Source organism: Astatotilapia calliptera, chromosome 17 (genome assembly GCF_900246225.1).
Source record: "Astatotilapia calliptera chromosome 17, fAstCal1.2, whole genome shotgun sequence".
In the NCBI taxonomy this organism is placed as follows: Eukaryota; Metazoa; Chordata; class Actinopteri; order Cichliformes; family Cichlidae; genus Astatotilapia; species Astatotilapia calliptera.
This window is the reverse complement of record NC_039318.1, coordinates 34,880,486-34,905,978: the sequence shown is the minus strand read 5'-3', so window position 1 is coordinate 34,905,978 and position 25,493 is coordinate 34,880,486. Positions and strand designations below refer to the sequence as shown.

Below are 25,493 nucleotides of genomic sequence, written 5' to 3'. Positions count from 1 at the left end.
TTTTACCCAAACAGTTTGATTAAATCTTTACATCGTGTGAGAGTTTATTTACGTAGTGTTTGAGTATAACAGTGTTATCCTTTTCAAAGAAAACGTGACTAACACCAACTAACATGAGCTAATAGAGGCTAACAAAGGCTAACAGAGGCAAAAATGGCAGCGCTCACCAACATAAGAGCTTGGGATATCCTAACCTCAGTATTTCTGTCATCCAACAGAAGTGATCTTCACTGATTAATCATCTCCTTCCACAAAGCTTTGCTGTCTATTTTTAATTATTTGTCAGTAAATGCTGCTAAGTCAATCATAAAACCAACTTGCCAATCAAGCTTAGCCACCAGTTAGTACCTGTTTTCTGTCTGGCTGTAAAATTACCCGATCAAGCAGTGCAGGTCAGACATTCTTGACCTCTGGTTATTGTCATTTGACCTTCTGAACAAAATGCAGGTCTTACATTGTAGCAGCTGTGAGCTCAGCGACTGTGAACAGTGGCATTATCTGATTAAAACTCCACTTGTTGCAGGGTCACGTGAACTGCCACTCTACCTTACCTTCTGTGTGTCTGAGATAATGTCAGTCTTTCTTTGTAGACATGGACAATCACAAAAGCTCTTTTCAGATAAGGTTGCTTGGTTGTATCTATTCTTGGCTTCTGTTTGTGTTTCTGCTTCTTCTGTACTTAATTCTACTATTCCCCCATGTAAACGACACTCCTATTGATTCGCTATATGGCCAAAGCCTTGTGCAATACACTTAATTGTTTTCTCAGTGGCCAGATAAATACTTATTGTCATATGTCACTGGTGCACCCAAATGAAGTTCTGGTGGATTAGACATTTAAATTCCAGTCTCATGAAAACAGTTAATGGATAGACCAAAACAATCATTTACACTTCAGAGTAATGATTTACAGCCTTGGGTCCAGGAAATTCAGGTTTGTGCTGTTTTCTAACTGAACTGTGCAACATAAAGGTGGCAAAGCCAAGCAGGTACAGAACTCACATTGCAGTCTGAACTAACCACTCCCAGCCCTCCAGGGAAAGCGAGAGTTCACAGAAGTTGTGTTCATTTGCATCTTCCTGTTCGTGGCAGCGTTCTCATCCACTTTTTCTTTAACTCTCTGCTGAGCCACACTGTTGTTGATTACGTTTAACACCTGGATCTTTATGTTTCTTTAAAAGCTGCTTGCTTTTCTACACATGGCATCAGGAGCATTGTGTTGTAGGTGTGAGCTGTTCGTCTCAACGTGTGAAGACTCACACACGTTATAATGGGATCACAAGACGAGGCATTTGAAAAGGGAATGAATGGAAGCCTTTTTCAATTTTCCTCTACATGATTCTTGGGTGATTTCAATTATTAACACCTAGTCGATGACTAGAATGAAATTACAGTATTACAACAGGTCATTTTCACTATTCTGAGCTTGTTTATTGGTCTTGTTGCTATGACAACACAAACCGTCAGTTGTGTTTGTCACCCTGTGATTTGATTGGGGGGGAAAAGTAGCCCTGCATAGGTTTTAGCATCAATGTAACCTTATTTCCAAGTCTAAAAAAAGGTGTAGAAAGAAATGTGTTCATTCGCCTGAGGTGTCCAAAAACTCCACTATCATGAGTTTGGCATTAATGTGCTGTAATATGCAACCATCAGGAAAAGTTGCTAGCAGTGATAAAAGGAACTGGTGGATTTTGGTACGAGTCGACAACTTGCGTGAAACATTCCTCAGGTATTTTGCTCCATATTAACAGGACAGTTTGAGATTTGATCATTTCGACATTGTGTGTTTATCCTGCTGAAAGCAGTCATCGGAAGGTGGGTGCACTGTGATCTCAAAGGGAAAGACGTGGTTAGTATAAATACCCAGGTTTGATGCTTAATCTGTAGGAGGTGAAATTGTGCCAAGAAAATATCCCCTACACTGTAACACCATTACCAGAAGCCTGAACTGTTCATATAAGTCAGAAAGAAGTCGTGCTTTCATATTCCTCACACCACATTCTGATCTTGTCATCTGAATGTCAGCAGAAATCGAGACTCATCAGACCAGGCAATGCTTTTTTAAATAACACTAGAAGAACATCTTTTTTACTGTAAACCCTGGAGATGGTTGTGTGGGAAAATCCCAGTAGATCAGCAGTTATGGAAATACTCAGACCAGCCTGCCTGGCAAAACATTCACTGTTTGTCTTGACCGTGTCTACATGCTAAAATGTGATTGACCAATCACTTGCATTAACAAACAGGTATACCTTGCATATACACAAGTAGTGTGTTTAAAATATGTTTAAAAAAGAAAATTAGTGTGTCTGTCTTTATTAGCTATTTAGTCAGACTTTGCCTGACTGTGCACCAAAACATTTCAAATCACTGCATATTGGGCAACAAATACTGATATTGATATCTATACTGGACTCTAGTCCTCAACTATATATCTTAAACCACATGTGTATTTCAGACTGGAGGGAAGGATAGCCAGGGGCACAAACAGACGCTTTCAGAGTTCATCCATGTGTGTGATGTGAGGAATGAGCTGGTTTGGCTCCAGAGTCTATTGGTTACAGTTTCCTTACTGGGGGTCCAACAGCTGTCTCTCAATGCCTGACATACTGCTGTTCACTGCAACGTCCAGAACACATCCATCACTCTTCCAACACTCACAAAGAGAGCAGCAGTAAAGTCCCCCTAATAGTCGAGACGGGTTAGAAAAGAAATCTAAGCATGTGTAAATTATATTTTGCAGACTGAGCAATTTTATGTTTACTTTTATGTGAATGGGAACATTTTTTTTCCCATTCTTTTATAAAGAAACTCTTACTGAATAAAAGAAACTAATCAGCAGATTCTTTGACAATAAAATCAAAGCCTTGACATCTGATTGGCTGTTGATGATTCATGACTTTGACTCCATAAGTTGGCCTGATTGTTAAGCTCTTTAAGAAATACACAGATTTTCTTTGAGCTGTGTTGCTTTGTGCTCTTATTTGCTCAACGAGGTGTGTTTTAAGGTCAGGAAAGGCACGTCGAAACAAACCTACCATTTTCCGCTGCACACCTTTCCCACAGATTTTGTGTACAAACACACACGAGGACCATCTGTACCTTTATGATGTCTCTACTCCCAAGTGATCTATAGTGTGCTTTCCGAGGATAGACTGGCATGACTCAAGGCCCATCAGACTTGTGAGATGTTATCAATAAAATAAGAGAGAGAGCAGTGCTGTGGTTAGTTGTGGTTTTGCTTCAGGGGGAAGTCGGTTTAGTGATGATCATCATTTGCCACACACACACACACACTAACATGAACGCATATACAGTCAGTCTAGTCTTCGCCTCTGTACCTTTTCTTCAGTCAGTGGGGTCCAAAAAGCTGCAGGGCTGATAAGGTGGAAATGGCCTATTATTACTAAAGCGATGACAGGAGCTCTGGGCAGGTATGACACACTGGCATACCTCAGAGCTGTCATGTGTTGCACAGCAGTATTCTGTAGTTTTCTCTTGATCACTCACATTGTTGCTACGTAGCACAGCTATACGTTTTTATTCCATAATTCATTTTGCCAAGTGAGTGTGTGGGATGCAAATGTTTTAATGACTCGAATGTTTTTCTTCTGTTTCGTGCTGACTTTTTCGCTGATACCATGGCAGATAGCTAATATCAGCCCATATATAAGTATGGATCCTAATAACTTTAGTTACTTGTTATTAGTTATCATTACCAGATGACATATTATATTTAACTGTTAATCTTGTTAAATATTCCAACTGGAATCCCAACGTTCCAGATTGAGAAATCCCATTCTCTAAAAGTCCCAGCTGCACTAGTTGTAAAGGGTAATACAATAAATCTTTCACTCTTTCCCACCATTTGGCAAATATAGCAAATATCTGGCATTCTATGGATACGTTAATAACTGTGACTAGGGTTGCTGTAACCAGTGTGGATGACTGCAGACCACAGCAGTCTTCTCTCTGACATAGACATACTGGCTGAATATACAGATACAACTGCCCACTATTTTCTACAACTGTGCAAATTCAATGTTGTTTGGTTTTTGGTCTTAAAATGTGGACCTCCCACTTTGATTCAGCAACATCTTGTTAGCTGTAGTTAGTGCCGGATCAACAGGCATAGTTTGGATGTCTTTCGCTGGCTTTTTTTAATCATCTCAGCATTCCAGCTTTTACCACAGGAATGACTTCACCTGTAAGCAAAACCAAGAAACATCCTCATAATTTGACAGTGTGCGTGCTTGTGTGTGCATGTACAGTCATCCTTATCTTCATACACGTAGTGTGTTTTCAGGAAATGCAGATATAATTGTGTAAATTGTTCCAAAGAAACAATGGAGACGCCTTATAAAATGTTCTTGTCCGCCTACTGTTCAGTCAGCATGCTTACACACACACACACACACACACACACAAACCAGAAAACCCTAAGGTCCTGAGTGTTATTACAGTGATCACACTTCTCTTATTTTACCTACAACCCATTCCTCGTTCGGTTTGAATGCATTAAAACATGTCATAGCACAACCTCCAAACTTCAATAACAATCATTTCTTCAAGAGTGATGATGTAGTGCATTTGACAGAGGTGTAGTGCTGAGGCCGTAATTCTTTGGACTATTAAAATTTGTCTCTTTGGGGTCGGCTAAATGGCTGTGTGATGTCGAGGCGTGTCTCTGCAAGCTTAGTCAAAGTCATAATTTACTGTTTCCCCACCCTAATAAATCCCCCATGAGAGGAGGAAGGGGCTGAGAGTAGCAGAATAAAGAGTGAGGGAGAGATTCCTGCCGAGATGTGGTTATTAGTTTGTTTAGCATTGCCTTAAGGTTTTGAATGAATGACAGAATGAAAAATGAGATGAGGGAAAGAAGGAAATGTGTTTAATCAGAAAGCAGCCAATGACCTTATGTTTCCTAGATCTGCTAATTTCCAGTCAATGAGTATATAAGGACTTAGACTACGCAGATAGACTGTATATATGTCAGATAGTATTTACGGGGTGATGTCATCCACTGATTTATGGACTGCTGTTTTCAAACCCCAAGTCTTCATCTTGCTTTTTTAGAAAAGTGACCATATATATGGATGAGAGGGTGGAATGGAGGGTAAAGCTCTCAGCTAACACTAGCTAACTAGCCAGCTTAGTTAGCAAAGGTGAATCCATAGCCTGTACAGGTAAACCAGTCACACATACCATCTAATAGTGCTAAAATATAATAATATACTACAAGAATGGCAATCAAAGTAGGCAAAAAGTCAGTGGAGAGGTTCATACAGTGATTTCTAAACACTGAGATGATACATAGCAGACAGCTAGCAACTATTGGTCAGTGTTAGCAACCTTAATACAGTTCACAGGTGAGTTTACTATACTATAAATCATACTATACTGTATAGATTACTATAAAGAACTGTAAAGAACAGCATGTGGGCCCTGATCCAGAATGTGGCCCATTTATTGATGACCTAGGCCCATAGCAGGGGTGTCCAACTCCAGGCCTCAAGGGCCGGTGTCCTGCAGGTTTTAGATGTGTCCTTGATCCAACACAGCTGATTTAAATGGCTAAATTACCTCCTCAACATGTGTTGACGTTCTCCAGTAATGAACTAATCATTTGATTCAGGTGTGTTGACCCAGGGTAATATCTAAAACCTGCAGGACACCAGCCCTTGAGGCCTGGAGTCGGACACCCCTGCCCTAGAGTGTTATTTAGCTGCATTAATAGCAGACGCCAGTGAAATGAAAAATCAACTGTACTGTTGTTATACCGTCTAATACAGTAGACATGTAAGCAGATGCTCAACAGGTAAGCTGTTGAAACTAATACCTCTCACTACCACCCCTTCTTTCTTTCCTGAAGCTGACTCACTATCACACACTGTTCCTGTCATGCATGTCAGCCAGTACAATACAGTGACATCTAAGTGACCCGGGGTTGGAGAAGAGAAAGGGAGGAGAAAAATGAAGCTAAGAGAAGAAAAAGAGGAGAGTGATACAGGGAGAGGGATGCGAGTTCTGGCGGCGATAAGAGTTGGAGTGAAGAGAGTGAAATGAGGTAAAGTAAGAATAGGAGGGGGGAAGAGAGAAGAAAGAGATTAGGGGGGCAATCTCCATTTTTCTACCCGCACATTCCCTCTTTTACTGACTTCAAAGAAACTCCTGGTGAGAAGGAATTATTCCTCTCCGCTCAACCGTACTGCTTTGTTACACTGCTGTTTTCGCTCCTCTAGCCCTCTCCCTCTGCAGCCCCCATCGAGGCTGCATTTACTTATTGCTTCCACAGAGAGTAGTCTTAGTAAGAGCTCTGTTCAAAAGCTTTTAATGGTGCCGTGCTTCTTTGTTTCTCTCTGGTTATGAAAGCAAAGATGTCCACTCCAAAACAAAAACAAACACGATGAAATTAAACCCACTATTAGCCTTGACAATAAAGAACGGACATGTAACGTAAACAGCAGTCGGTTCAAAAATTCACCCAAGCTGCCCTCCGCAGTATTTATCTTTAATCCAAGAATGAGAGCGAGTAAGATGTCACAGATGTGGTTCGGATGGGTGGCGGCACGGGGCCAGGGGAGGATAGAAACATCAAGAGATCAGCTGGCAGCCAGCAGCTCCAGGTGGGCCGGATGAGTCCGAGCAGCAGTGAGACATCTGCCTCTGTTTCAGCGCTGTTTTGGACTGCTTGCTGGTTTGCTGGTGACTAACTGATAAACTGAACGCATGAATGAATCAGTGAGCTTTGACTGCTTCACTTGCTGCCTTGCTGACTTATTTAAACACTAAATAGAATTCATGAATGACTCATTGATTGAACAAATGTTTGGCTGGGAGACCAACTGGCTAGCAGAAACTAACAGCTGATATACGGCATATGTTGCTACTGTGGGTCAGTCAGGGGAGTTAGCCAAAGGAAGCTAGCAATGAGACTTCTTGTTTTATGTATGCATACCACTCCATACCACTTTAGATTAAAAACTACAATAAAGAGAGGTAACTGCATACCATCACTATATATACCATAGTGATTTTTGTTCTGAGCATCTCAAAGGTCACACCTTAGTCCATTAAAGATTGTGATAGCTCAGCATTTGTGGTGCTGTCTTCTGATAATTGTTAGCTTTCACTCTTCAACTGTCAGCATCAAAGTTCTGCTTAATACATTAACAATTTATAATATTTCTGTAGACTTCCTGAAGTTGACAGCAGGGCTGAGAGCAAACCTCCAGGCCTCAATCACTCAACAGGAGAACAGAGGATGAGACATTTTTACTGTGGCTAATTAGGAATGAAAACTAACAATTATAGCAGTCTGCTTTTGTGAAAAGTTATTTTATTCCCTCATGTTTGATTTGCTTTTTCCTGTCCTGGTAAAAACAGCAAATGAGGAATGTCAGCTATTCTTTTCATCCTTGTAACTAGCAATCCTGCCACTTGCTTGGGGTCCAGGTATCTAAAAAAAGGGGGAGGATATGTGTGCTTGAAGAAAAAACTAGCCTAATAAGTAAGCTGTCAGAGATAAAATATTATTTGTATGCAAAGATCCCTGAAAGATCAATTTTAGCCGTTAAAATTATAAATAAGTCAGGGCATTTTACCCAAAGAATGTCATTGTTTTGTGGGTTTTTCCCCTTTCCTTTAGTGCACTTTGGCTTTTTGTGTATAAAAAATGAAGCTGTAAAGTCTCAAGCACATGCCAAACATAGGTATCCCCTCTCCTACAGAAAACACATTTTCCTAAATGCAAACTTTGTCTTATTTGTAGCCCACGTGGTCTTTCTGCACCTTTCTACATCACTATGTAATGCATATGCTATAATGTTCAAATGGTTTTGAACATTATAGCAAATTAATCTGTTTTAATGGACCTGAGTGTGAGCATTTTATGTTAACCTTAAGTTGCAGCTTTACTAAGCTTTAGTTAGTGCACCCGAGAGCTTCAGTCCTCATATTCAAGTGTTTATTGAAGAATGGGTTTCATATAATTTCAGCATTTATACTCTGCATAAAATGCCATTTATCACTTACCTTTTTTGGCATCTTAGGTTTCAGTATTATATGTCTATTGGTGTGAACTTCTTTCGTGATAACAGTTAAGCTTCAGATGAGATCACTTCACTCTTATTGTCCCTTTATTCTGGCAGCTTGTGTTTTTGTGGGTGGAGTTTTGGCACAGGGCTTCTTTAATGCCAGCAGGGGTGGAGGGAGGATGGGGTACACAGCGGGCATTCAGCAGGTGCTGACGGCGGTATTCAGGGACGTTGGAGGGGTCAGTGTCTCCCTAGCTTTGTCCTAGCGGTAATGGCGAAACGTATTCACATTTATGCATTTGAACACACACACAGTCACACGCAAATGCCTCCAAGATTTGCCCGACTCTCTATTTAAACTGACACAAGTCTCATGGTTTCCCTGGGCGACCCTCGTATACCCCACCCCCTTCTTTTTTTTCCTTCTGCGCTTTGTTGAAAAGAGCCAATCGTGCGTTGGCTGGTAACTAGGCACCCTATTTATCAGTAACCAGCACCAACAATAACTGTAACCCGACACCTCCTTTGAGAGAAAGAGACGGAGGAAAGCAGAAAGAGTTGGAACAAGACAACGAAAGAAAAGTATGCAAAGAGATAAAAACGGAAGAAAAAAATTTCCAGAAAAAAAATCTGTTGATGATTATGTTATGTTATGTCTTTAGCATTATCTTATGTCTTTGAATATATTTTAAATGTTATGGGTACTCTTCTAAAATACTTTACTAGTTCAAATCTTAAAATTTTTACTCAAATACCATCCCTAATAAAACTGAATAACACATACAGATTTGCAGGATGACAGATGGGATAAGCGAGGGAAGGCAGCAACTAACGAAAGAAGCAGAGAGAAAGACGGGATCTAGTGTCAGTGTAACGGATACGTGGGTCCTATTAGGCCATTCATGGCTGGGTAGCTCTTAAGAGAGCGGTGCGAGCCGACCTGTTGGGAGGCTTTTGATCAGCGTGCACCTCCCACCAAACCAACTATTTGTCTGCTGTCAGCTTATCAAATTGGGATCACTGATAGAGAGTGCATGAGAGGAAGAGCAGCATGTGCATTTAAATACGTGTGTGCGCTGTTGGGAATTAGATAAATGCTAATCTGATTTAATTTTTTTGCATTCATATATGTGTATAATCATATTTGTTTGCACTGGCTGCTTGAAATGTGACAGCACATGTTTGTGTGTGAGGAGATTGTGTGGGCAGAGCAAGAGCTCTGGTTTGGGCATGTGTGTGTGTGTGTGTCTGCATGCACACACACACATTCCTGGTCATAGCTGAGTGATCCCTTCCACTGAAACAGAGAAAGGCCCATTTGACTCTTCACCTTTTCTGTGATCTGTTGAATGGGGACTTTGGAAAGATCTTATACTGCTAATACTAATCAGCCGCCACACACAGACTGACGGGACTTTCGCCATGGTGATACATCAGTGGCTACTAGCTATCCCTGTCCATGAAGACCATTACTGCATGTGTCTGCGCCTGTGAGCGTGCATCCCATATCCTACTTTACATATGAAAGGTAGGAAACTTTAATATAGACAAGCTTAAACCAAAACTATCATATCAAAGGATAGACTTTTAGAATTGCCTGATAACAGGCTCAAAAGAATATTGCAGGAGATCATTAGAACTCACTGCAAAACATAATGAAATGAAATCAAAGGAAATGTATCCATGGTTCTTGTGCTAATAGCCTGGCAAAATTCCAACAATTCATATCTTTAATTTGATGTATTGCATCAAGTCAAATAAAAAAACTTAATTTTTTGTTTTATTTATTTCTGTTCTGTTTTGTAGAGCCCAAGTTCGGTTAAAATATGAATATTATTCCATCTGCAGTAATTCATATTTGGTGGCGTGGTTCTGTTTTGGGACCTCCCAGACTTTCCATGTGCATATATGGAGAGGAAAAAAGAAAGGACAGCAACATTATCCCATAAATAACATGGCAGTTATCAAGTCAGAAACAGCGTGATTAGCATGAAATGGTAGAGGGTTGCAAAGTGGCTTGCAGCAACTGTATGTAGGCTGAAGCAGTTTAAACGTCTGTTTCCATATGAAATTTTCCAGTAGAGTTGGCTGACATTGACTTTGCAGGAAGAACTGAAGAACTCAGGCCTGTTAGAGTTGTGGTGACGACGTCCTGCATCATAAGTACAACAACCTAAATTGGATGACTTGCAAGAAGTCACGCTGCACATAGCTGTGGCTTAGGCTTTTCTTTAAATTCTCTACTTTCACAAAGAAATGCTACATTCATTGTTCATGGGCATTTTCATTTGAGGAAACTGGACTTTATATAATATGAAATATGACTAACAGGTTGAAGATGAAAACAAGATAAAAAGTAATTTTATGTAAAAACTCAGTTACTATTATCATCGCTTCTTGAGTTTGCAGCTCAATCTAGCACACCGAAACTATCTGAACATTCATGCTCACTGGTAAACATTGTGTCACTCTGTTGCTGTTACACTTGGTAATTGGTAGGACACCTGTTAAAAACATGTTATTTTGTATTGTAACCCAACCCTGTTGCATTGCTCTCTTTTAAATAAGGAACTGTTTTATGTAAATTAAAACTGGACGTTATTTTCGAGTGGATTCTTTTCACCTTCTAGTCATGACAGGCCATAATTATGCTCACTGTAAGTGTTATACGATGTTAAGATCCACCCAACAGAGTTTGGACTTATATCAGAGCTTTTAAATCGATGTGTTCTTTGCCTCAGTTGATATAAGCTGTTTCGCCATACATCTCAGCACTTGATCTGAGTAGTATTTGAAGTGTTTGAAGTTATTATTTTCTTCATTTAATTTCCTTTGTTTCCCAATTTATTAAAACATGTACCACAAAGTTATTGTACAGTTGATAAGTTAGCACTCAGATCTATCTGTGAAACCAGTTGAAGGTCTCCTGAGGAAACCGTGTGACAGTTAACCTTTGGATTAGAAGAGACTGCATGAATAATAGAAAATAACAGGCAATTTGTAATAAAGTCATCAATTAACTTGTCTCTTAGAGTAAGACAGAGAACCAGTTCCCAGATCATTTCTCTGTCTTGTTAATTTACCTTCAGAATGGGGTAAAACTGCTCAGACTTTTGCCATAGGGGATTGTTCTCTCCTTTTTTCTTTTATTTGCTCTTGTATCATCTTGTGAAAACATAGCCAGACTGTGCTTGGAAGCTGTGACCTTTGAACCTGTAATAAGCTGAAATGGAGGGCTTTAAGTTGATTAGCTGACTGAGGAGAGCGACGACTTGGGAAGACAGATCGAGAGCAGAGACAACTAAAATACCAAAGTCCCAGAGTGCTCAGCTAAGTGGATTTAAAAGGGCTTTAAAATCAATTATAAAAGCAGTGCTGCACTGAGAGAGATTTGATAGCACTTTCGATTGCCTGCACATTTGTAGTGCTAATGTTGGGTGATAGCTCACTCTCGAGCTTGGGCTTCCTCCAGTCGTAATGTTGTGCAACACAACTGGTGTTTGGCTTTCTTAAATGTCATTATTGACTTTGTGTGATCCAGGCAAGGGTAAGCGCCACATGACATCTACCTAATTTTGAAGAGAAAGAATTTATGTCTCATTGATTTACACTGGGTGGATGAGTAAATTTGTTTCCCCAAAATGTTCCCTCCTCTTTTTCACTTCCCATCCTCCCATCTCGAGGGTATTCTCAATCTAACACCAGAATGTGATGTCAGTCACTACCAGGTAATGATTGTATCATCAAGAATCTTGTCACAACAACAAACCGGATGCCTTTTCTTCGCTCAATCTTTGATTTCAATTTCATGTCCAAATCTGCACTCCTGGCCTGTGATTAATTACCATTTTATGGCAGTTGTCTACAAGGCGATGAGCTAACAAGTACACTAATACCAGTCACCCCTCAGGCACAAAATCAAGCCAGGCGTTCATTTGGGCTCATTTTCATTGTCTAGCCTCCCTATCCGGGCTTGTTTAGCATTGTCTGGGAAGGAACAGGGCTTCTATTCTTTTCACCCCTTCTCTCCCAGGGATCCTAAATGGGACATAGATATTCTAGCCGGGTGGGTTCTTGGCCTGGCACTCGATGCCCCTGAGTGCTCTGCTTAAGCACTGCCACTAAGGGCACTTGTGGAGAGCTTGTGAAAGTCCATTCTGATTAAAGGTGAAGGTGGAGGAGTAGTTGATACAGCAGTGGGAGCTTTTGAACTCCCTTGTGTGGCAAGTCAAAGGTTTTATACAGGGGGAGTTTCCCCCATAGTACACCCTTACAGATATGTGGGTAGGACCAAGAAGAAGAGTATATAAAATTTAATCCAACATTGTTCACCACGGTTTTTATGACTTAATGCTGAGATCAGAAAACATCTGTTATAATAGCGTTAAAAAACTCAACAGGACAGATCAAACTGGCACGAAAGATCTGAAAAAAAATTCTAATTTCTTTGTGTTGAGACGTCACTAGGCTTCTCAGATGCAGCATCGGGTATCACTCATATGACACACTATATGGGATAAAACTATGAACTTTTGGGTACGATGCCCATTTTTGTCCCTAACTTTGTCTGTGTTACTGACACAACAACAAAAACAAGAGTATCTGACACCCTGGGATGAAAATAAGTTGGTCTACAACAGGTGTTTCTTCAAGTGTTACTCCACTCCACTTTATAATGTACCCAAACCAGCATTTCACAGTTTTTGAAAAAAGTTTTTTAATATATTATAAAACCAATTTTGGAAATATTTTTATTTTTAGGAGAGAAAAAAGGTGGTTTTACTGAATGTGGACATGACATGGGGCTATGTGGCTACTTTTGTTATGCATTTTTTTTAAATTGTTCTTTTGATACTAAATCATGTGTACAGATGGTTCAAATAAGTTTGTCATGAGACATAGAATTTCAAACTTGAAATTGATACCTAGGAAATTATGCAAAATTAAAAGGCACATCTTTTAAAATAAAGATTCAAACAATAAAGCTACAGATCTGTTTACTTCCTGCGGTTCTGGTGTCTTGGCACCACATTTCAGTGCTGATCTGATTGGTTCGGTAAGGTCTGCTGCCACTGTTTCTGTCTAGTTGCTGCTTTCTTGGCTTCAATCAAGGATTTAAAGAAAGTCGCACTTGAAAAATAATTGTGTTCTGTTAAATTAATACTGTGTAAAAACAGGCTGTACTGATAACGTTTTCTTCCTTAGCTGCAGCATTAACATTATCATTTTAATGCTTTAATGCTAATCCAATAATAATTTTTAGCATCAGTAGTATTAAAGTGAATATTTTTTTGACAACCCTACTCAGTACGTACCAACAGTAGTCGAGAACAAGAAGTACCGGTTTTGGTTTTGAAAAGTACAGTTAGTTAGTTAAGTTAGTCTACACTGGCATTATATGTGTTATAGCATAATGCTATATAATGAGTTAGGCTGTAACAGATATCTTCCCTATCTGGAAGATATCTGCTGACAAATATCTTAACAGTGGGACAGGTCAAAAAAGAGATAAAAATGAAGTGGACAGTGGAACCTTCATGGTTTATTTCTCATCTAAGAGTAACTTTTGGATAGTCATCAAAAAAAACAAAGGAAACACGTTGTCACTGTGACCAAAAGAGAACTACCACTGAACTGGTGGGCAGCTTAAAGCAAGCGGGCTCTCTAATGTGAGCTGTACATTTGTGCCGTGGGACCCAAAAGTTCATTCTCTCTGACATCCCACCTGTTTGCCTTCTGTTTGATTTGTTCTCTCACTGATCCTGGTTCAGTCAGTGTGTCTGCGTGTAATCCCACCTGTTCTCCGGCTGTGGCCAGGATGTTATCTTTCTGACAGCCTGAGCGCTCAACCGTCCACCCAACACCCATACCTCACAAACGCCCCTTCCCTACTCCACCACTCAGTGCAGGGGTGAATGGAGTCTTTTGTATACTTTTTTAGGGGGTTTCTGATAACTTGAAGAAACGATATAAATTAAAGGAAAGGGAATCGTACTAATACGATGGAATACTAATGGTCACTACAGTCAGAGAAGGATGGAAGGTGCTTTGTGTAACACCCTGAGAGCTACAAGATAACCCCGTCCCTGCAGTTAATCAGCTTCCCTTTCAACTACTGCATGTGAAACAACATGTGGTATAATACTGCCTTCCTCCCTATCTCTCACTGTCTCCGTGTCCAGAGATTCTCTCCTCTTTCCCTCCCTTTTCCCCCCTGTCCGTATGATTGCAGGGCCGCTCTCCTGTCAGCTTTATCGCCACGTGTCAGTGTGAGGGTTCAAAACCTAGCCTCACTCTCTCTGCAACACTTTGATCAAATAGGCATACCTGAGAAAAAATATGGCCGACAGATTATGGCAGGAGATGAGAGGGGCTTTCGCTGAGTGCTTCCAGATATGAGAGAAAACACTCAAACTCATGAGCAGGCGAGTGGCTGCAGAGTGAAGCTCCATAGCGCTGAAGGGGAGAGCTGTGATAGCGAGGTATGCTTGGCTGCAGTTGAACTTTTGTGCTCTTCCTCCAGAAATCACTTTGTCAGAGTGCAAGAATTTAACCTCTTGCATGAAGTTAGGGTTAGGTTGTTTTGAGATGTCAGGGAGGGGGGAAAAGGCACTGTTATAATGTGACCTAACAGACTTTTCTTAGAACCAGTAAATTATTATTTCTTTCTGTATCTGTTAACCTGCTGCCTGTGACATTCCTGCAGTTAACCCCTGGTTAACCCATGTTTGCATTTAAAATGACCACTTTGTCATAGTTAAACATTTAACTGTAAATCATGCTTTGTTATGGGATGCATAATAAAGGGCGGGGGATACAGCATATTTTCTTTAGCTTAATTGTATCAGTGCATGGACACCAAATTTTACTAAATAAAAGCTATCTTGTAAATAGTCTGAGACTACTATGAACTCGAGGGCTCATCTCATGTACCGTGTTCCTGAAATAACATTAGCCAAGCAAACTTACATTAAATCAGCTCAACCAAAAAATACTTGAGACACTTAGCTTGACAAAGCTGCTTCCTAATACAGAGCAAGCTGATGGATCAGTCACACGAGTAAAAATAGGACAATGACCTCATTGCAACTACAAAAAAAAAGATGGCGTCTGGTGTTTAAGTTGAATTTTTTCACATTCTGCGATGGATTACAGCTTGTGCACATTCATGACCACGTTCGATCGCAAAGTGTTTGCACAGGTCACTTGACAGGAGGCAACCTTTCTGCTAACAGTTGCAGTCTGACCTGGATTGCTCTGAGAGCAATCGCTCTCAGAGAGACTGTTGAAAGTTTGCAAATAATTGCTATCCAATTTACAAATGCAGACATTTGCAGACCAACGTGTTGCCATTGGGACTCGACTCTGGATATGTTCCTATAGAGCTCGAAGGTTGCTGAGCTCAAATGTGATAGTTAAATGTGATTTTTTTTTAATGTAGAAAGCAACAGTGATTTTGATTTTCAACAATTTGCACACTGAGTCCAACTGAGTTCATTTCTAGTTTTAGGGTCACTCTTTCACTTGTTTCAGGTGGTACTGTGCTGCATAGGCATTTCTCATTCATTTCCTGCCCTCACAAATGTCCTTTTTCCGCTCATCTTTTTTTTCTGCTATGCTGGCTTTAAGTCTTTTGATTGATGACCCATTGATTGAGCTAACCTAAGTTACTCTTTGCAGTGTGCTTTCCCTCCACATTCAGCATACAGGATGTCTGTACGTGTGTTTGCAGGCTGCTGATATGTGATCCAATGTTGGCGCCGGTTGCCGTGAGAGAGAAGAAGAGAGGAAACGAGAGGAGACTTGACATCTTGCTGGACAGACGAACAGAACAGTTGTAGATTATTGTCGAGGGGAAGGCTTCCTTTGAGGAAAGCTAAAACGTTTTAATGAAGCACATAAAGAGGGCAGAGCGGACTAGCAAAAAGATGAGAAAGATCAGTTCAGAGCACCTGAAAGTTATTGTTCTGGGCAGCGTTTCCTATTGGTGGGCTGGAAAAAGAAGGGAAAAGAAAATGGAAAAGAGAAAAAGAGAGGGTGGAACGTTGCCAGCTTGCCTTATTCAAAGAGTCTCTGTGTTAGATCACCTCTGAAGTCAAGCTTGGCGTTTGTTTTCCCCTCCTGATAGGCTGAAGGTGTTCAGGTGTGTCCAAGAAGGAGGGGCTGTTGTTTGAATTTCAGCCCAGTGATTGGCTGCAAGCCAGTAAAGGTTACAGGCTTTGTATTGGTTCAAAAATTTTAAACTTTTTCTTCTAAACCAGAGGCAGAAGAGAAAAAAAAGAGAAAACTGAAGGGAAAAATTAGCTTAAAGAACAACCTATAAAACGAACTGTGCTGGAATATAGAGAATTTTCACACCCCCCCCGTCTCCTTACAGGTTTCCGTCTTTTCTAATAGGGCACGTCCCCTGTGGTTGTGACATTTTAAGCTCTCAATTGCCATTCTCTTTAGTCAGAAATAAATATAAATGCCAGCAGGATGGATTTATCTTCAGAGGGGAAGCTAAAATGAAAAGATGTATAAAATAGCGTTCTAATGTTAGAGAGGAAAGCGTGTGTTAGCATCTACAATTCAGTGGGGGCTGATGGGGGGAAATGTGTGTGTGTGTGTGTTTCTCTCTGGTGGGCTTGTCACCTCTCTGAAAGCTGCCACAGATACAAATGTCTTGTTTGTTTTCTGTTGTTTTACTGCCCGCCCTCCCCTGACTAAACACCGGCGCTGGCTTTTACATTGTTCAGACAGTTGCCACCAGAGTTGAAAGGGACTACAGCGTGACCTCATGAGCACAGGTTCAAACTGTAAGGCTTAATAGTGCTACCTACTAGTGGTTGATGTAAATCAAAGTGAAGCTGAACTGCAGCGTAAGCACATTTCTACTTTTCAACAACCACAGACGTTTGCATTTATGCGAGCATCTTGTTTGTTTTTGCACACATTGTGACCGTCACGGTGACAGCTGGCCACAATGTGTGTCAGCTCTCTGGGTTTGACATGACAGCGCCAACCACAAACACAGAGTGCGTGAGTTAGCGGGAACAATTCAGTACAATTCAATTTTATTTTTATAGCGCCAAATCACAACAAACAGTCGAGCCGCTTTATTGCAATATTACTGAGCTGGATCCTGCTGGAGGTTTCTTCCTAATAAAAGGGAGTTTTTCCTTCCCACTGTCGCCGAGTGCCAGTTCATAGGGGATCATCTGATTGTTGGGGTCTTCTCAAGGAGATAGACAGCCTTTCTACTTTTAAGAAAAATGTGGTCAGGGAAGCACACTGACTGTCGATCGACACAAGGTTTTTATGTGTATACATCCATGTGTGTGTGTTTGTTTGTGTGTGTGTGGTCAGTTGTCACCGGTGTGGCTTGCCTCACAGTTCTTTATCAGGTCTTATCACCTCTGCAGACCTCACCACCTGCAAAGCATGTGTGGCCCATTGATGAGTCTCCTTTTCTGTTGTTTATCTCTAATCTGTGTTTTTCATATTTATTGACGCTGTAAGACTGTAAAGGTGCAATAAGTGAGTCATAATGTAGCCTGAACGTGCTGCCTATCATTACTGAACTTAGCCAGTCAATCAAGCAGTGCAGAATATTGCCAGCTAATTAAGATAAGGGAACGTGTATATAATAAACTGTTTCCATCCAAAGTGGCCTGCAGCACGGTTTGCATGCTGCTAGCTTGTTTTTAATCAGAGGGTTGTCTATTAAAACATTGCAGACCTGTTGGCACCTATGTGTGACTGTGGTGTGTCTGTCTGTGTGTGAGTTTGTGTGTGGCATACTTACGCAGAATGTGTTTTTCCATGCCGTCGGCTGCCTGTGACACACCCTTTCCACAGTCCAGCCCATCCTCTGCATGTGTGTGATCCCATGTTAGCAGCTGGTGGGCTCTATAAATAGCCTGGCCTGAGATGTCTCTGGAAAACCAAAGGAAACAAACACCTTGTGAAACCTTTAAAAATGTAAATACTTGTTCTTGCATTATTTCTTGGCCAAAAGGTCATAATGAACGCAGAATTGTCACACTGTGTCGATTACGATTGACTATCCGTCAGTGCATGGCCAATGTGAGATTTGCCTTACAAATTCTATTATGTTTTCTGTCATGGTCCATCACTTTTAGACCCAGTGCCAGGCTCCCACAGCGCTCTTTGGTGTTACTGCTCATATGCCGCTCACACGGTCTAAGAAGCTAACAATTTGTAAAGATCTACCTGTTTTACCATAAGGGAAAACAATAAAATATTGTGTCTACACCTATTATGTATGCTTAGGCAGTTATTTGATGATGCCGCTAGGCCTCTCTGGTATAATGTCTTCACTTGGCACTGGAAGTGTACAAAATCATCAAGCAATCAAAGTCGAAAATCAGTTCCTAAAAGATAACTTCATATATTCTCTATATTTTATTGCATCTGTGCAGGATATGTGTATTCAAGCATACCAGGTGATGGATTTCTTGCAGCAAGTGAGATAACATTGTCCTCCCAGAGACACACTGAGAGGCAGGTGCTGAAAACTTTAGAGAAATAAACACACTGGCTAGCAGCTACTCTAGCAGCTAGCCTGTTAGTGCTGTGCTGAATGAGCACTTCCATTCCAGCACATTACAGCAGTCTGATAAAGAGCAGCTGCTGTGTAATTTCACTGCCCTGCAGAGTGACGTTAATGTGTGTCTACACTTGTGTGTTTGTTTTGTTTTATCCGTGCCGCCGATGATTCCCTTACAATCCCTGGAGCCCCAACGTAGCAGTTTCTCGGTTGCTTTGAAGTAGCCGACCCCCATGTTGCTTCCCATTGTGAGTTATTCATCTGTGTGTGGTTGGAAATGACCTCCAGTCTGGTTAGCAGGCATCCAGAACTCGCTTGTCCGCACCCTGCTCTGACTGACATCTGTGCATCTTCATGTGTGCGAGAAGAGTTTAAGTGCCTGAGAAGTGATCTCATGCAAGCCTGAGAGTGACAGGGCACCTGTGGTCGGACCTCACCGTGAACCCGAAAACACATATGACACACTCATGTGCTCATGGACTAGCAAAGCTGTGCAATGCGACCCATCTCCCTTCGTAGCTTCAACAGTATTATCCCCCACCAGCAAATTTCATCTGGCCCCACCACCTGTTGCCTGCTGTATTTCACTCAGGCCAAGAGCCTTCTGTTTCCCTTCATAAGCAACAGAGCTCTGCAAGAAGTAGGCATGACCCTGGGGGCGGCAATCCTAGACTAATCTAATTACTCCGAGTCAAGGCTTGAATAAGATTGAGTCTACACCAACTTGAAATTTCTTAACTCAATCTAGCAGCAAAAGTGTTACACAGTAAACAAGTCAAGCTGTCAAGCAGTAGTGCAGATTTGGGATTGGGTCCAGACAATGTGGCTTAAAGGTACTCCATGTAGCTGAGACATACTTAATAGTGGCTCCCAGGCACAATAACCTGAGAAATTACAAATTATTCATTTTGCTTTTGAAAACAGTTTTGTGAACTTCTCATTTAAGAACTATTAAAAGTTCCTGAAGGGCAGAGTTTTTAGCTGCGCATTAATAAGCTGGCTAACTATTGCTAATAAAATTAGCCATGGATGACTGTCATTTTATCTGATGAAAAAAAATACAATGCCTGTTTTCATCCCGCCCCACGGTTTATAAACTTGTACCAGAATGTAAGTGGAATGTAAATCTGCTGTTTACTCTTTGAGAAACATTACGAATTCATATGATGATGGCTAATTAACAAGCTAACTATTGCGAAAAAAGGCTTGATAGCAATGTTCCCTCTAATTTTTCACGTGTCTGAGCGAACGCACAAACTCCCTGAGCGTCCCTTGGACCACTGTGAGCAACAGCAGACGTGTGCACTGTGGTCACGCCAGCGTTGAATCCATCCAAGTTACATGGTTTATTAAAATAATCAAATCACAGCATTTACATTTATGTTAGACTACTTTTAATTAAGTACTTTAGCCCACTTACAATGAAAATTAAAAAAAAAAATCTTGTTCATGCCCTGTGTAGTATGTTAGCACTATTGGAAGTAATAAATAAATAAGATAAATAAAGAAAATAAATACCCGATTTTGTCCTCCGCTGTCCAAAATCAGAGTAATTAAATTTTTAAAATTAAATAAATACATTTTCAAAGAGTCTCTTGGATTTTTTTTATTTTCAAATACAAGTTGTTAGATGAGTTTTTGGACTTCCTGAAGATAGTCTGAGATAAACACAGACTGGAATTGGCAGAGATAACAGATGTGATTCCTCCTGACTTTTCTTGAGATGAAGGGTGAAGAGACAGGAGAGAAATGAGAGAAGAGATGTGAAGTTATTCAGGAGGTAAAATTATTTCTGTGTTAAAGTCTACATACAATGACATGTAAAGGAGTTTTTCTTTTCTAATGTAGCCAAGTGCTTGCTCCTAGTGTGCCGTCTAATTTTTGAGGTTTTCTCTCGGGAATTGTCGGGTCCTTAAAGCACTTTGTGGTGACTGATGTTAAGATTTGGTACTATATTAAAAAAATGAATTGAATGTTTTGGCTTACAACTTTTGTTCTGACCTTCTTCTGTTTTGATAATAAGTTTTGGTATTGTGTCTCATGTTTGTGAGCCAAGATCACTGTGAGCCTTAAGTTTAACCATGTAAACTGTGGTTGGGTTCCTTGTGCAGTTGTCTGTAAATTTGCTTGTCATTATACCTTTGTATGAGTTCACTTCATTGCTTGTTATATCCGAGGGCTCTTTATTCCAAAAAGGTACATTGTTTTCTCTGAACTTTTTACCTTGTTAGACTTTTACTGTAATCTGGAGCTTTCCGTAAGTAAAGGCAAAATATCTTCCTCCTCTTTTTTTCCAGATGGTATCCATCGTGTTGTTGCCCTCTGCACACTGCGGGTCACTATCATCACTGATGACATGCTGACAAACAGCATCACGGTTCGTCTGGAGAACATGTCCCAGGAGCGTTTTCTATCTCCCCTGCTCAGCCTCTTTCTTGAGGGAGTGGCGGATGTACTCTCCACCAAGCGGGAAGCAGTGTTTGTGTTTAACATCCAAAACGACACCGACGTCCAAGGCTCCATCCTCAACGTAACCTTTTCGGCGCTGCAGCCCGGAGGGGCTCCTGGTAAAGGCATGTTCTTCCCATCTGAGGAGCTGCAGGAGCAGATCTACCTCCACAGGACTCGACTCAGGCTCATATCCACTCAAGAGGTAACGCACAGTCCTGAGGTCAAAAACATCAGAAGCATTAGTAGAAGAAATAAATGTAGCTAAAATTCCTTCTTCCATTCAGGTGTTGCCGTTTGATGATAACATCTGCCTACGGGAGCCCTGCGAGAACTATATGAAGTGTGTATCAGTGCTGAAGTTTGACAGCTCCCCTCCCTTCATCGCCTCTGACACGGTTCTGTTTCGACCTATCCACCCCATCAACGGGCTGCGCTGCCGCTGCCCGGTCGGTTTCACCGGAGAATACTGTGAGACCGAGATCGACCTCTGCTATTCAGGGCCCTGCAAGAACAACGGGAGGTGTCGGAGCAGAGAGGGCGGTTATACCTGCGAGTGCCTGGAGGACTTCACAGGTGAGTTAAAAAGAAATAAACAAAGAAGAAGGTATTGAGTGATTCAAAGCTGTCAATCAGCTTGCCTTTTTTACCTAAACTATGTTGTGTATCCCCGATTACACATATACAACAATACCATATGAAAAGTCTATTATAAGCATGTGTAAGAGCTCATTTTGTTTGTGATAACAGTTTAAATAACCTGTGCAAAGCTGCTAAACCGCACAGACGGGTTGTAAAAGGTCTCACAGCCCATTGTTGTAGCTTGAGGTTGACCCCAGTACAGAAAGGACATGCTTTGTAGTACCGCAGGTAAAGCCACCTGCTTCCACACATGCATACAGTACACGAAATGTATTGCTGGAAAGGGGTGTACACAATCCTCACTACACCAGTCAGACCAGCTTCATCTGAAATAACATTTCACCTGTTTTCCAAAACCACAGTAGCTTTAATTTCTTTTGACGAGTAAAGAGTACTGGCAAGTAAACAAATTGCCTGTTAATCCTCATATATCAGTGAGTCACACACCAAGACTCAACAGATCAGTACAATTCAAAGCTGCTCCTATCAATATTTTTCTATTAACAATGGGAAAGTTATAATTAAAAAAGGAATGACTTGTAGGGACAAATCCAGAGAATTATAACTAATCTCTGTAATCCATCTTGGCACTGCAGAGCATCTCAGCGTGTTTATGCTCATCTTTATTTTGTTTTTCTAACCTGTAACTTTTTAACAGTTTTATTTATGTAGCGTATTTATTTACACATAAACTCCGTGCCGTAAACACTGAATAACTTTACAAAGATCTAAATATAAGCTAAAATGCGCACATACAGTGAAATGTAAAAGAAATGTGAGACTAAAAGGTTTAAGTGTTCTTCTGAATTAAGACACAAGTGTAATTGACTTCAGGTCAGAGGGCAGCTTGTTCCAAAGAATAACACCGCAGTAACTGAAAGCACCATCAACACACTTGATGGCCTGAGAGGTTGCGCTGGATTATAGACACTGAGAAAGTCCACAGTGTAGTGGGGGATCAGATCATTGAGTTTATGAACCAGTAGAAGGATTTGAAAGGTTATTCTGTATTGAACTGGGAGCCAGAGAAGTGACTTCAGCACTGGGGTAATATGGTCAAATTAGCATGTTCGTGTAAGGAGTCTGGCTCCTGCTTCATTCTGAATCAGTCTGAATGAGAAGTCATCCTACTAATGATCTGGGTAATCCTGCAAAAAGAGTGCTAGAGTAGTGTATCCTGCTGGATTGCATGAAGTCAGTTTCAGAAGAGAATTTCCTAACGTTTTATATTTCTTTGAAAGTGGTACAAAGCATGAAAAACTGAATCGTGAAGTCTAAAAATAATCGAGCATATCAAACGAACAGCTGCACATTTCCCACAAGAGGTCTAAAATAAAAGGAAAAACTACTTCAGGTAAACGTTAAGCTCTGTTTGCTAAAAACAAAGTAACCACTGCAGGATCTTAATTATGAGACGTTTAGCAGTATACTAGCAAAACACAGCAAGCTGCCTGCTAACTTCAAACATGGACGTAAACAGTGCAGAGCTAAATATTCCAAATACTGAGATTACAAGTGTTTTGCAAGTGTTAAAGTAACTCATTACTCAGTTAGTCGATGAGCTATGGGAAAGTTCGGAACCTTTCATCATTCACATTCAAGCACTTTGCAAAATATTTCCGAATATCAGTGATCTTCCTCCCATACTTCCCCCTTGTACATCTGATACCTGACTGTCTCCACTCTTCTCTCCCTAATAGAGCCTAAACGGGCTCTGACAGCCTCCTGCTTCCCACCCCTCTGTGTCTCCCGACGCTCTGCCTCCCCTCTCTTTCTCATCCTCCATCTTATCTCAAGTAATTACCTGATTATATCTGACTTTGTCACTCATACTGCTTCTCGCCTTCTCCTCCTTGTGCCCATGTCCATCTTCTCCACCCACCCATCATATTTCCTTTACCTACATCTCGGTGTCCCCTCTTTGAAGGTCACAGTTCAACTCCTGATACTCAAGGGCCATCAGGGACTATTATGGGGCTGATGACAAGGGGAAGGCCTGTTTTGTCCTCTTCAGGTTTCCTGCATTACAGGGAAACAGATCCTTATAATTCCCCCTAGGAAAAAAGGATTATGCTGAGGAGAGAAGGGCCATTACCTGGTTCCAAGCTGTGCAGTTTTGGGGGTCTGTGTGTGCCCTGGAAGAGTAGAGCTTGTCTAGACATCAGATTGACACAAAACGCAGAATGGGACGCGGTGGCACCTATCACAAATATCATTACAGTCGGAAAGAGGCCTGCTGGCGTATTTACGTAGGAATTTTAAATGAGCAGAGCCAGGAAGCTGGGGCCAGTTGGCTGATTTTGGAAAAGCTAAAACCACATGGTCATTTAGAGGAATTTTCCCTTCCCGGACCTGTTGCGAAATTAAATTAGATAATGTAATATATCATGTATTTGATACCACCATGCAGCTTCAGTTAAGCAGTTAGCATGTGAAGGAGAAGTGTATGAGGGTAGCGATAACCTCATGACCAATGGGTAGTCAAGTAAGTTTGACCAGGCCTTAAGCAGCTCCGAACAGGAAGCCAAGCAAAGCAGCCACAGATGGATGAAAAGGGTTGAGGCTACAGGTTTAACATGTTCGCTGATACTGCTAGCCAAGAAGTAAAACAATAAAGATGTAAAAAAGGCAAGATTAATCCACTCCATAACATGCCCCGTACCCCAAAAACCACAGCGTATTTATGATGTAAGATGGGGAATTATTGTTTGCTTTTCTGCAAAATTAACATGAAATCACACACTGCTAATAAAGTACTTAAATTTAGTAAATTTAGTATAGTTATTTTTTTGTTTTCTGTAAAAACCAAAGGTAGTTTCTAGTGTACCTACCTTTAAGTAGCCTTAAGTGTGCCTACCTTTGCTAAATAAATAAATTATATCAAAATTCTGTTTAATTGCAGGGGTATTATGCCTTTAGTTGCGGGCATATCAGAAAATGTTGCCAAAGTGACTTAACCTAAGGTTTATTATCAGGATGGTAAAAACAAACAGGAATGCACTCATCCAAAAGTGGATTTCTTTTGTTCCTAACCTTGAATCACTCTAAGAGGTATTTAACTGATCAGCTGTTATCTGATCGTTGTTCGGTTTACAAGTTTAAAAGTGCAGTTAAATATAAGTTTAGCCATGCACTGAGCTTAGTGAAGGAAAGCCAGCAGTCTTATCCCTGTCAGCTTGCTTTCTTTTTGCAGTCTTTGTCCCTCCACCGTGACTCTTTTTCCAAACTCTCTCTTCTCTCCAAACATGGCCAAATTACCTTCTGGCTAAGAAGTGTGCTTCTCAGAAAAGACCAGTAAACAAGGTTTTGTCAGTGTTATTAACTGTTTGGAGGGAGGCGTGCCTTTCTTGAACTGATGTTTTTGGAGGGACTTTAACAACAGAAAGTTAATGCCACGTTTAACGTGTGCATGTTAGTTGAATAAATGTGCTTTGCTGATAATCAAAGGCATCTTGTTTAAACAACTGGATTCCTTAAGGCTGAGTGAGGTCTGTATTTCAGTCAACTGTGGAAGGTACGCTTCGCATAAAAGATAACATAATGATAACAAATTGATGAGACAATCAGATGACATTTATTATCATTGCTATATTGCATTTGGGGGTGGACCAAGCACCAGCAAGAATGGGAAATTAAAAAAAAAATCTCATGCAAGCTTTAGTTCAAAATTTTTCATTTTGCATCTGTTGCTGACACAAGAGCTTTCATAATATATTATTTAATTTTTAGTTATGCATTTCATAGTAATGCACTGAGGAAGTCAACAATTTGCATCCATGATATCATTAAAATGTCAACATAGTGTTGGGGCCAGT

The 25,493-nt window shown here is 40.8% G+C and overlaps 1 protein-coding gene across 6 annotated transcripts in view; it reads left to right on the top strand.

The window, feature by feature from the left end:
* celsr1a (cadherin EGF LAG seven-pass G-type receptor 1a) overlaps positions 1–25,493 on the top strand; it is a 95,967-nt gene that overhangs the window by 19,111 nt on the left and 51,363 nt on the right. For all 6 annotated transcript variants that reach the window (XM_026146100.1, XM_026146097.1, XM_026146099.1 and 3 more), the window contains exons 2-3: positions 20,886–21,241; positions 21,324–21,612. In XM_026146100.1, coding sequence (XP_026001885.1) covers positions 20,886–21,241; positions 21,324–21,612 — 645 coding nt within the window. The remainder of the gene's footprint in view (positions 1–20,885; positions 21,242–21,323; positions 21,613–25,493) is intronic.